General features: G+C 42.2%; 1 protein-coding gene across 1 annotated transcript in view; it reads right to left on the minus strand.

The window, feature by feature from the left end:
- The window catches only part of smoc1 (SPARC related modular calcium binding 1), a 38,780-nt gene extending 25,646 nt beyond the window's left edge, over positions 1 to 13,134 (minus strand). The window contains exons 1-9 of the mRNA XM_078289626.1: positions 13,111 to 13,134; positions 11,588 to 11,753; positions 10,602 to 10,685; positions 8,063 to 8,175; positions 7,683 to 7,782; positions 5,722 to 5,772; positions 4,984 to 5,031; positions 1,366 to 1,422; positions 1,155 to 1,235 (exon numbers count right to left, since the gene is read on the minus strand). Of these exons, the coding sequence (XP_078145752.1) occupies positions 1,155 to 1,235; positions 1,366 to 1,422; positions 4,984 to 5,031; positions 5,722 to 5,772; positions 7,683 to 7,782; positions 8,063 to 8,175; positions 10,602 to 10,685; positions 11,588 to 11,753; positions 13,111 to 13,134 (724 nt within the window). The remainder of the gene's footprint in view (positions 1 to 1,154; positions 1,236 to 1,365; positions 1,423 to 4,983; positions 5,032 to 5,721; positions 5,773 to 7,682; positions 7,783 to 8,062; positions 8,176 to 10,601; positions 10,686 to 11,587; positions 11,754 to 13,110) is intronic.
- Between the last annotated feature and the right edge of the window lie 284 nt (positions 13,135 to 13,418).

Below are 13,418 nucleotides of genomic sequence, written 5' to 3' on the forward strand. Positions count from 1 at the left end.
TACTGGAGCCAAGTTGATACTCTCAAAGTGTACACTTTATTTAGTGTACTAGCTACTTCTGTGGTACAATTCTAATAGTCATCTTAAGAGTCTTGTGGTCAATAATTGTATTTCCAAAATAGTGGAGTGGTGATATGTAGCCTATAAAAGAGGTGTTTATATCCTGTATACCTGTGTGTGCCTTCAACTATACAACATGGGTCCAGATGGCAGCTGTAAGCGGTGGACATGTGCATCTTATCTTAAAGCTTTTTCTGAATCATGCTTGTCTCCATCCAACCCACTGAATCATTTGTACTGTAATCACTCATTACAACACAGGTAATTTCAGACGAGTAATCTGATTGGTCAAAGATCCGTTCCAGCCCTGCTGATAACTCCCATTAAGCACAGGTCGTCCTGCTTTATCACTTGCTATGCCGACACCAGAGAGCTAGTGAGCAATCTTTATAGAGGCTCTGCAGTTGCGTCACAAATTTCCCAGAAACCACGGCTGGTGCCATCTTGGAGGTCCAGTGGAGAATTGGCTATGCGCATATAATAGCTAAATATATAACAATCAGGCTAGAAAAAGGGAGATATCTGCAAAAGATTGTTTTTTTAACCTGAACAAACAGCTAGTTTTGGCTTTGTTAGCAACACAACCGACAACTAGCCATTTCTAACGCTATAATGTTTGCTTCTACTGGATTCGTTAGCTAGTGTGCAAAAAATGTGCTAACAACAAGACAGTGATGGCTGCCTGCTAGCTAACAAGTTGACATTATCTAAACATAAAATCGATCAGATTTATCAGTGGGGAAGTGATCAGATCCCCGTCAGAAGCAGCACAGAAATGAACCAACCATGTCTACTCAGTTCTTATGAGGCGGCCAAGTTGTAAGTTTAGAAACGCAATCAGCTGTGAAGTCACCTGAAAGCCCTCTATTGTTTCCTCCTGTTTTTTATTCTTATGTATCTTATACATGTGTACCATTTTGAATTATTTTTTTCAGGCAGTACGCACGCCCTCTTGGGTATTACTGGCCACACCTACTTTTTCAAAATTTAACGCAGTGCTAATTTATGATGCATGTCAGGCAAGAATGATGTAAGCGAAAAGTTTTAATTGTTACTAAATAATGGGGGGGGGGGGGGGGGGGTCTTTCTCTCACCTTGCCTCCTGGAATTCGAGCTATTCTGCTTATTCTCCTTGTAAACCAGCTGCTTGATCCACAGTGTGGGAGCGGTGATCTCTGCAACGACAGCAGGACAAACTTCCAGATGACCCACATCTTTTCAAGACAATTTTTTACTACAATCAAGATGTTTTTTCTAAAAGTATACAGTGGAGAGAGATGCAACAAATGTGTTGGAGAGACTTACCATCGCCCTCAGGCAGGACGTGGGTCTCCATGGTGGGCGTGGGCTTGGAGCCATCGTCTGGGTTGAGAGTGAGAAAGAAACGGAAAGAGACTACCATTATTGAGGTTAATACAATCTACTCTCCAGAACTGTTGAATGGTTGGGATTTGCACATGGCCCGGCCAAGAAGATAGATAGATAGATAGACAGATAGACAGATAGACAGATAGACAGATAGATAGATAGGATGATGGAGGAAGACCACCCACATATGGCTCTGCGTCTCTCTTGCACACAACAGTAAATCAACTCCTCTCACTGACATGCATTCCCATACCCACATGATCACGCTACGCATTCATCCCATTCTCTCTCAGACATACTGTAAGAACCAAAGAGCACCCAACCACACACACACACACACACACACACACACACACACAGACATCAAGGATCCCTTTACTCCTGCCCGCATGAGTGTAGTGCAGGTGTAGGATCCCTCCACAATACCGGCTTGCTCATAGTTTTCTATGGAGGACAAAGCTGATAGGGATAAAAAGCAGCACGAACAAAGGCCCACCCACAACTAGAATAAAAACACAGAGATGGATGGACCTCTGAATATATGGGGGACTATGTGAACTTCATCATTTTTGACTGTGAAAATGTTTTTTTTATATACTTTACTCATCCCCCAGGTGAAAATCTCTTTTCGCTCTCTGATTGAGGTGAAGCAGGTAGGGGTTAGGGGTTAACTATCTTTTATTAAATGATGTCATAGGAAATCAAACACAGCCTCTCTGGTTTTGGGGGGATCTCACTCAACCAGTAAGCCATCCTGACGGCCAAAAAATTTCCAAAATGCTATATAAACATCTGAATTTTGTCATACAATATCTCCAAAATATAGAGGATCTAGTCTGTAAAAATGTAATTTTTACAACCAAAGACTTGAGTTACCTTCTAGTTTTTATGAAGTACCAAATTTTGTGCTATCAATTGTTTTGGAAGAGTAGCTGTCACTCATCTCATTTTGAAAAAAAACTTCAAATAATGATGTGATCACAAACTATCTCATATCCTATATCCTCACTAACCTAAAGGCTTGCCACAGCTATAATACTGAGCGATAAAAGGGAAATCCACCTAAAAACAGAATTCACATAGATTTCCTTATCATCTTGGACAGTTAAGTTTAGATTTGTGACCATAAATGTGTTTCTTCCAATGCAAGAAACAATAACATCTCTAGCATTGGGAAAGCATTGTTCATGCTCACAAATATTGACTGATAAAATGATAGTAATAAGATGCATATTCTGAATTAAGGTGGACTTTTGCTTTTAGGTGGAAATACCCTAGGAATGAAAATACTTGAGTGCAGATCTGGGGAAAATTAGCATTTGAAATGGATTTAATTACTTCCCTGGAATGGATAGATACTGCCTGGTACAGTAGAAGTAATTGGATTGCCCTCAAAAATCAAAAATCTGCCCATTTTACACTCTAGCAGAGGCTGAAGAAAATATTGAGAGAAGCTGAAAGAATCAATGTACTGTAATGTAAGTAATGGATAAGTTGTAATGGACAAGTTGTCTCCCAGTCTTATACTGTGCTGTGAATTCAGCTCCCTAAAATACTTACCCATGTGCAGTCTTGTAGCCTCTGGAACATTCCTTTGGAAATCGTTCAACCAAATGCAAACCACCGAGGACGTTGGTGATTGGAGTGGTTTTACTAACACTACTCTAGAGCAAGTCCTTAAATCAGATGGCATGTCAGTGAACTGGAAAGGTTAAGGTCACAATGACCCGTTTGGTCAAACTGTAAATCAAATACAATGGTTACTATGCTGTTCTCTGCGCAGACCTGGGTCAAACTGTAGTTGGAAAGAATTATCAGTATTTGTTTTTAACCTGCTTGGAGTTAGGGATGGAGAGTAGACTCCAAAAGAGTAGATTCTCGATTCCATCACGTTGATTCTGAGAATCGATTCTACAATCTCAACTCCAAACTCTGGAATCCAAGAAACTGTTTAATTTAAACAAATTTGTAATTAATTCATTCATCAATTGGACAGTTGCTACAAAACTCGTCGAGCTAACCAGACTTTATAGAACATTTGTACCAAGTTTTGTACAATTTTGTGGTAATGTAATAAATGAGTTTTGTTGTACAACTTAGATTTTTGTGTTGATTTTCATTTGGAATGGGTTCCATCAATTCCGTTACAAGGAGCCAGAGCCGGAGCTGGAGTCGACTCCAAAAGAATTGTCCATCCCTACTTGGACTACCAGATGGGTGAAGTGTCAGGACGTTTAGATGATTTATAAGTCAGTTTGCTATACATTTCTGTGTTTGACAGCTTATTTTACACTATCTGAATTGTCTTGATGTAAACCGCACCCATCTTGTGCCCCGAACATGTTAAAACAAACACTGAGAATTATTTGCCAAATTCTATTTAACCCAAGTCTGGCCTATGATCTACAAACTGTGAGGAACAACCAGTCCGTGCAGCCATCTGCACTAACACCCCCCACCCCCACTCCTCCCCTCGACTGTCACCTCCCCTCCTCCCCCCAGTCCTCCACAATAGTAACTCTCCTCCAGTATACACCACCCTAGGGGCTAGGAAACGACAAAAGTGCTTCACAATAGTTAAACCCTGAGAGGCTCCCCGTCTTCCCTCGGTGTAAAGAAAGTATATATTTCTGGGCTGGGGTTTCAGTGAGGGTCGGGGGCAGGGGAGGACCCAGCAGTGTGGTCCTCCAGTACACCAGACCAGCCGTTTGTCTCTGTTTGATGATGCGAGCAGACACAGGTGAGGAATAGTGTGAGGAGGATGCACACTGCAAGAGTTTTTGAACTAACCTAGCACCAATTTTACTCTCCCACTAATAGTTTAGGATTTAAATACCTAAAGGAAACCGGAGAAAAACTTTGATGTACACTAGGATTTTCCTCCCAATTTGTGTAGAATGGCCTCATTGGATCTAAATCTGGTCAAACTCATGTAGTGTGTGTCCATCCTTAAGCATACATTAGTGCAATAAGCAGAGAACGAAGGTCATTGATAATATGCATAGTTTACCAGAGGATTGGCCATAGTCCCTGAATCTGAAGTGTTACATATTCATTTGAAGAACTCAGCAGTATGCTAATGTGCCAAAAATAATAGCTACCAATTCAGAAATATTTTCAAGATTTATTTTCTTTACAAAATAACCTGTGGATTGGTCAAAGGCCCTGAATCCGAACTCTTATACATTAATTTAAAGAATTCAGCAGTGTGCTAGTATGTTAAAAACAACAGCTATGAATGCAGCAGACCGTTTTCAGTCAAAGTCTCTCAGTTTCCAGCCAAATTCTCTTTACAAAATTTCTTTGACCATATTACATCAAGCAAAAAAGTCAGTTGTGTACCTTTCCACTCTGCACAAATATGGACTTTGCACAGATCCGATGTAACGAAACCAGGTCAAAAGAAATTTTGAACTTGCCACACATGTGCTCTCTCTGTTTCTCATACAGAGAGAAACACACACACAAACAGAAACACACACACACACAGACACACACAAGACACACACACAGACGCATGCATGCACACACAACATACAGCAGATCTCAACTCACCTTTTCTACCAGAGTTCGGAGGCCCAGGCGGTTTATCGGTTACTGACCCTTTGAAGAAAAAGCATAACATGTACACAGCAAGGACTAGACAGCAGCCACAATCCCTCCTGTACATTTGACTCCAAAATGCTGTACATCCATTTTAGAAGAAAGAAAAACGTGTTACTTCAAATTAATCACCCTAAAAAGAGCTGATTCCATCCTCAAAATGGAGACAATAACAAAGCTAATGACTAAAATAAGCAAAACTATAACCTAAATCATTTTGGTTATCGTTTTTTTTTAATTGTTGGCTATCTCAGTGGAATGAAACTTAACTTATTTCAACTTAAAAGAGGACACAAAACAACAACACTCCCATAGATTATCCATTCCACCCACTTCTTACCCTAGAGTTAGATACAAGTTTATCACAGAATAATGAGTACATTGTATTAGTACTTGATAGTTGGCACACATTGAAACATTAGGTTTGTTGCATTATCTTAGCATTGAATATAGCAATCCTAAGAAATCTGAGCCATGTATTATTATTATTATTGATACAGTGGAAAACCCATTATTAGCGAAATCAAGTTGTGTAACATGAGTATTATTCTTGATTTTGTTCATGCAAGGTAGTCCAGTCAAGCATGCATGGATTCTGAGGGAATGAGCAAAATTAGACAGTACAACCAATTAGAATAGGAGGGCAAAGGGAGAAATTTGAGTGAAGGCAATTGGAATGAAATTTACTACCTGACAATCCACTTGTCCCAGCATGAGTTCCCATAAATTCACGGAAGTTTCCTGCAAATGTATGCGAGATGATTGATTTGGGTCATAGTGTACAGGGGGCATCTGAGCATGTGAGGAAAGGTTATTTGCTGCCAGCTGAGAGGGAAGGGAACGTAAGGGAAGGAGAGTTATTGGGTCTGTCGTTCTCTTATTTTCTATTGCGTCCATTGTAAAAAATAGACAGCGGGCCAGCCTCTGGTAGCCGTATCTGTCCAAGGTTGTCAGGGGTTTACATACATACCTTTGCAAGAAACAATGAAGATATCGGATCTTATGCAGGACAGAAGGGAGACAGGTTGTACGGTTGCGTCATAATCTAGTCATAGTCATAATCTCATGTTTTCCCAAAAGTAGTTGTTCTCAGGAATGAACGGACATAAAACCACGCTCAATTTGTGAGCTTTGGTGATTCTGGTTGAAGAAATGAAGTACGGCAGGAGCTGAAGGAAGCCTTACAGGTGATTAGTGGTGCAAGTGGAGAGAGACAAAGACAGAGAAAGAGAGGGAGCGAGTGAGAGAGAGAGAGAGAGAGAGAGAGAGAGAGAGCGGGATGCCTTTGGCAGTCTGTGCAGCAGCTACAGAGGGGCATGCGACCACTCTCACCACTCTCTCCACACAAAATTTGCACCATATGCTCTAGTGGCTGTGCAATCCAAGTCTGGCAAAGGCCCCTGTGTATTATCTTCTGAGGGAAAATGATGGTGATTATCATAAAGTGTTCCCATCCAGGTCGAGTGTGCGGAGCTCGGCTCTCTCCTCCGGCCTGCTGAGAGCAGTTAGATGAGTTGGGGGGGGGGGGGGGGTTGTGTGTGTGTGTGTGTGTGTGTGTGGGGGGGGGGGGGGGGGGGGGGGATCGAGAGGCCCCTGGATGTATGGCCATTAGCCCTCTCGCTTGACCTTGCACCTGCCACGCCACATGACATACAATACACATGTGCCTATAACATGGCATACCCTCTTCACGAACAAACCCTCTTCAGCTGTGATCCAAAGGCCACAGTCGCCCTTTATCCTCAGCAGTCAAGGTTCAAAATCTATATTGAATCAGTAATTCACATAATAATGATAAAGCCTTCATTCTCAGCCGTTTCGTTTTAGATTGGAGATAAGAAGCTATTTCAATACCAAAAGATTTACAGTTGTTTTTTTTTTAACTTCCTGAAGTGATTGAAAGTGAATTGGCCTCAACCCCAACACCTTATCTTGCAAGCACTCTTGGCACTAAGATCCTACAGATGTAGCCACCATGGAAATCCCACTTTTTTTTTACATGTTTGCTACACTGCTTCTCCACCCCAAAGAGGAATTACCTGGAAATATCCTGCCATACTAGCAGACTGGAGTTTTACTTACACAAACATTTCTCTGAGGTAGAAATAATCTTAGTGGCTGAGTTAAACCTTAGTGGGAGGTGCGCAAGTTAGCCGGCTGCCAAACTTCAATGGTCAACATATTATTTTTCATTCATTCATGACCATGTTATTCATGATGTTGGAAGGTCAGCAGCTAGCTAACTAGCTTACCTAGAGAGCTATAGGCTAGTATGGCTAGTTTGAGTTTAGATAACTTTTCAGCTTGTATCAACAGCACTAGCCTTCATAAAATTACCTAGCTCCTCTCTTACCTCTTCCCTTTTTCACTGGGCAGTGTTCAGTCTAACGTTACTTAGCCAGAAAAACGGTGGTTCTTTGCTCCGCCCACTGAGATTTAAGTCAACCAAAGACATTATTTCTGCCTGCAAGAACATTTGCATAAATAAAACTCCAAGGCAGGACAGATGCAGGGTGTAGTGCAGCTGGTGTGGGAGCGGACACTTTGACAGTGGAAACCTTGTATCGAACAAAAAAGATTACAGCTTTAAGACACTGTTGAGAAACCCTGAACATATCATCCTCAGGCTGCCAAACCCTTTGGCCCAGTACCTGAACACACTGGGGTCCTGTTGTGCACAGAGGAGCCACTCACTGGCTTCCCATCGCTGGTGACACACCAGCAGTAACCTGTCAGAGTGTGGCACTGGACCTGCAGAGGCAAGAAGGACAAGTCATAGGATTGATACAATATTTGATAAAAATAATGTCAAAACAAATGTAAAAACACAACATTCAAATGCCAAATTAGTTTTCTATTCAAAGATTTGTTTCTTATACTCAATGAACTGAAACTGAACTGTTGGAGGTCATGAATGGGATGGTTCAAGAGAGAGTGAGGGAAAGTGACAGAGTGCCCAAGAGAAAGAAGACGAAGAATGATGAAGAGTTGTAGACATCGAAGGAAAAGCAATGAAGGCTCTGAGACAGACCTGGGCAAATGTTCCATCCTCATTGCATTCTGGGATAAACATGGACTCCTGGGGCCTCTTGGCTTGTTCCAGAGCCTGGCTCCTCTCAACGCGACACTTCGACTGACCTGCATCTGTGACGCAGGGACAGGACAATCAACACAAACCTTCACACTCTACTTTTTTGTACCTTCCCATTGCTGAGAATGCTTGCCCTTTTTCAACAACAAGTTTTGAGTTCCTAGGGATTTACCCATATCCAAGTCTTTATCCATATAGGGCAAATTGGGGTAACGGAGGGAAATGACCCCCCTCCCCTCCCATTGTTAACACATATTACAATGGCCACCCCCTTTGTTGAAACAATACATTTTAGAGGAAAGAGGGAAACCTGTCCACTGTATAGCTCTTCAACAACAACTGGGAGAAGTCAAACAAATTTCCCCGTCCATACTGAATTTATTACATGATTTTGAAAAAATAAAACAGCAATTTCCCATACAAATTATACCTCCTATGCTCAGAAACACTGACTAATTTTCATTCATCACACATACAACATCCCATCTCTCTGCAGCTGTAGCAGTGTCTGACTCCATCTCAGTGAAAGCGTGCCACACTACTGACCGAATGCTTCAATACCATCTGTACAAGGGAAAACATAAACCACCTGCTGACCTGCCTCCCTCTGGCCCGCCTGCTGATAGATGGGATGCCATATGTAGGACAGGATCCAGTGTAGGTAGACTGAGGTGAGGTGTGAGCAGCACACTGTGAGGCCAAAGCTCTGAGGAAAGCGTTATGTGCCTTTGATATTTTGAAACGTCAGTGGAAACCGGTCTGACGGGACTGAGATGGAAGTAGCCGAAAAGTTAGAGAATGGAGTGGACTTGAGACCAGCAGGTCACTGGTTCAAAATCCCATCAGCAACTACTATTTTTGTTGCACTCAGGCCCCAGTTGCTCCTGTGGAGTTGCTCAGCGGCTGAGCTTCATGCTCATAGTTACTGTATACACATTCACACCGGGGAACTGCCCAGTACGACCGCAGTCCTCCACTGTTGGCAAACCCCTTCCCTGGATAAATAAAGGTAAATAAACAGGCTGTGAACCTGGGAGGAGGCAGACATGTTGTCTCCTCCGGACTCGAAACTGGACGATGATGTCACCGAGGAGGACAGGCAGAGGTTATGTAAAACGTGAATTCTTAAACCTTTTAATCACAGGACCTGGACTGAGTAAGTTTAGTCTTAACTTGGGACAGAGGCTCATTTAAACATTGTAGTGTCATATAGGGACCAAGCAGACACATCGAGGACATGGGCCTAGTTTACCAAACCCTGATTTATGGAAATGCTGTAAAAACAATAACTTCATGACCGGGAGCTTTTAGCAGTTTGAACTTTCTTCATTAAGCCTTGGCTTGTGCACAGCTCTGCTTGTATGTTAGTTGTGGCAAGGCAGTAATGTGTGCACATCCAAAATCCTGACCAGGCGCTTCATTACAAAGCACAAGACAACGACATGAGGGGTTTCGTTCCAAATTAGATATCCACCAAGTGAAAAATCTATGCTTTAAAAAGGTGATTGATAGCAAAAAAAGATAGTAGGTAACTAAAAAAAACATTACTTACGGACTGGATCCTGCCTGTTAACTAATGATGGATCTGCCTGTTATAGTTTTGCATCTGTTGTTGCATTTGTTTGCCTTACCTGTTAGCAATTTCTGTGTGTTGTGTGTGTTGTGTGTTGTTGTCAAGTTTATCTGTTGTGTGCTGTTTAATCTGGATCTCACGCACCCCTCAATTAGCCTTCGCCAGGCTTTGCCATTGTAAATAAGGATCAGTTCTTGAACTGCCTGGTTAAATAAAGCAGCAGATACAATACAACAAACCAGGCCTGCTGCATCTACAAAGGTTGAGTGAGCTTTGCCCGGCTTTCCTTCCCTTGGCACATCGATGATATTATGAAACAAAACCACGCATTACCATACAGAGGGAACAAAAATCACTCCAAAAATGGATTTGGTCGAGTTTGTTGTTTTTCTAATGGGCAGGGGGCTGAAAAAAGGGGGGGGGAAATGCCAAGTTCCAACCTTGACTCTAGACCTATCAATCTCTGCTGTTGTTGAGTGGCTGGCATCCAGAGACTGAGGAAGTGTGTGATCCTGGTCTGTAAAAACTTACACGCCTACCGAGGGGCGGAAAATGAAAGACATCTTCTCATTCAGTTCCACTGCTCCCAGTCTCTCTGCTGTTCACTTTGGGACCGAGCTGCACAGTCAGAAACTTGCTATATCTTTGAAACTCAGTGAACTCAATGTATTTTCTCACTGTTTAAAGTTTACAGTATGCAGTCTCCAGTTTAAGGTTTGGATTTGGCGGATAACGCAGCATGTTAGGTGAAAATTATGGCAAGTTGTGGTTTTGCAGCTTGGCCAGAGAGAACCACATAATCACTCTGGCTCAAACCAGCGTCCACTAAAACCTCTTGTTGTGATCACCACCTGTTTCCAGGGCAAGTCTCTTGGTGTTGGGTGCTGGAGGTTGCCAGGTCCTTACCTTTCAGCTCCAGGTCCCGCCCCTCTGAGGTGGCGGTTGGCACCGGAGCCACCGGCGGCTGATCAATCCTCACCCAGTTTTTACCTGAGAGACAAAAAGGTCACATTTATCCCTGTATAGTCTCAAAGATTTGAGTTATGAGTTATGTGCTACAGCCAGATAGGAACAGTATGAGTGTGTGAGTGTATGTATCCATGTGTGTATGTATTTATGTGTGTCTGTGAGTGTGTGTATAGCTTATTAATCTGAGTAAATGTCTGTGTCTGTGTGTATGTCTGTATAGCTTGTTTGTTTGGAACTTTGCATGTATACATTTCTATGCATTATATATCTGTTTGTGTGTGTGTGTGTGTGTGTGTGTGTGTGTGTGTGTGTGCCTGAATAGAACTGTGAGTGAAAAATGTGTGTCCTCTCAAGTGTTAAGTGTCTCAAGTCTGTAGTGCTATCCGGATCCATTTCTTTTTCTCCTGTGTCGAAACTGAATGGGATTTTTTGGATTCTGTTTGCCAATCATTCTGTTCTTAGAATAGATGAAATAATATAAGTAGAAATAACATAATGATGAAGTTATTACATATTTTAACACATTAAAGGCAAATTTCCACATTGTGGACAATAAAGTTTTGTATTCGTATCTGTATTCGTAGTCGTATTACTGAATTTTTGACAAATATTATGCAAGTAAACATGGTGCGGATGTTGTGTTATCACAAAACTATGAAATGCTATGGCTGGTGATTTTTTATTTTTTTCACTGCGGGTTCAAAACCCATCAGAATCCACCTCAGCAAGTGAAGAAATGCATAATAGAGGAAAGCAAAAATAGTCAATATTAGCATTGGACGTAGTTAAAGACAGTAATTTTACACTCCTATTCATTTTCTCATTAGAATGAAAGGGGATGGGATCTGGAAAAATGGTGCCACGTTTGAAAGGACAATATACAACATATACACAAGTGTGTGTTTCTCAGTCTGTGGCCTCACCTCGGCAGCGCCCGCGGTGCGCCAGCGACAGAGTGCGGTCTTTGCAGCGCGCCCTCTGCAGCTCGCAGCCGGTGTCATAGCTCCGCCCGTCCGAGCCGCACACCGGCTTCCCCTGCGTCCGCGAGCAGATGATCCCACAGTGGCTGTCCCTGTCCCCGATCAGCCACTGCAGGGACACACAGGACAGACCGGGACCAGTTCAGTCCACTACAGGTTTGATTAACTGATACATCTTTAGATTGTTGTACTTTTTTTTTTTCTTTCATTCTTTCATTGTCACTTTTATGTCTTTGCCTCTTTCTGACTGTCTTTTTCTTTCCTTATAACTTTCTTTTTTCTTCTTTCGTTCCTTCTTTCTTTCCTTCCCTCCCTCTTTCTTTCTTTCTTTCTTCTTTATTATGTCTTTCCCTCTTTGTCTCCTTTTCTTTCCTTCTAACTCTTTTTTTTCTTTGGTTCATTCTTTCCTTATTTCTTTCCTTCTTTCCATCATTCTTTCTTTCCTTCCTTCCCTCTTTCTTCCTTTCCTTCATTGATTCTTTCTTTCTTTCTTTTTTCTTCTTTCTTTCCTTCTTTACTTCTTTCTTTCTTTCCCTCATTCTTTCTTTCTTTCTTTCTTCTGTCTGTCAGTCCTTCCTTTCTTCTTTTCCTCTGTTTAAACAAAGGCTATACTGAACTGAATTCAACTGAATCTCATAGATTAACTTGTGGCTCATTTGCCCATTTTGTTCCAAACCTTTCTGCGTTCTGAAAACTCTCTCAGCGTGCCGCCATCTTTGTTTACAGTAACATGGGTGTGAGAAACTCTCTACATGGAAGCTAATTTATCTCATTGATCTTTGGCTGAAGACAGGTTGAACCTTCATTAAGTTTCAAAGGAGCCAAACCACACTGAGAGCAATGGGAATCCATCCTCCCCCTCTACCCAAATCTTCACTCATGATCTATTAGTGAGTCTATTCTACTCTACTGTTGGACGTCGGCCCTCTTCCTGACAGCCGTAATGGCTCTTGGCTTCCCGGCCGCCTCGAATATATTTAAAGTCTAAAGGATTTCAGTGGAGCAGAAAGTTTGCCAAAAGGATGAAGTCGCGGTTTCGTGAAGGAAGAGAGTAGGTGTGCACTGAGCAGCACCAGAATCCGCTGTGCGTAGCGGCCCAGCGGCGTACCTGAGCCAACTGTTGTTGAATAGGTTTCAACTATTTGAAAAAACACACAAGGAGCGATTGATTTATCTTATCTTGCATGTGATGATTCGACTTTTGTGGCTGCTCAAACGCCTGTTTCATAAAAGATATTAAAAAAAACAAGCGTTCCTCAAGTAGGTAACTACTTAAAAAAAAAACTTGTCAAAGGCATTTTTCACCCAAGGTCTCTCAAGCAATTACCAGAGCGCGGGTTGCTGGGCTGCAGCTCTGAATCTGACACAGGAGATCTCATTAAGGGCAGGTATGGAGGGAAGAAGGTGGTGGAAAATAAGACGCAGCCAGAAACAAAGGGCACAGTTTCCATCCCTCGCTAGCCAACTCCTATCAGAGGATCTGAGGCCATTTTCGAAATGATCCGCAGGGATACTGTAGAAATGCGTGTGTGGAGCTCGCATGCACACGTGCACATACACACACGTACTGTATACACACACACACACATATATACACACACACACACACACACAAATTCTCCCTCTCTCCCTCCTTGCCCCGAATGCCCCACTTGAAAAAAAAAGCAGTATTTTGAACAACATCAAAAATGTTGCTTGGAGACAGATTTTCTCAAAGCATATAAAGAGCAATCAGACAGACCTGAACAAAATGTAGATGGTAACAAAGCCAAAC

This window comes from Centroberyx gerrardi, chromosome 17, assembly GCF_048128805.1.
Source record: "Centroberyx gerrardi isolate f3 chromosome 17, fCenGer3.hap1.cur.20231027, whole genome shotgun sequence".
Classification (NCBI taxonomy): Eukaryota; Metazoa; Chordata; class Actinopteri; order Beryciformes; family Berycidae; genus Centroberyx; species Centroberyx gerrardi.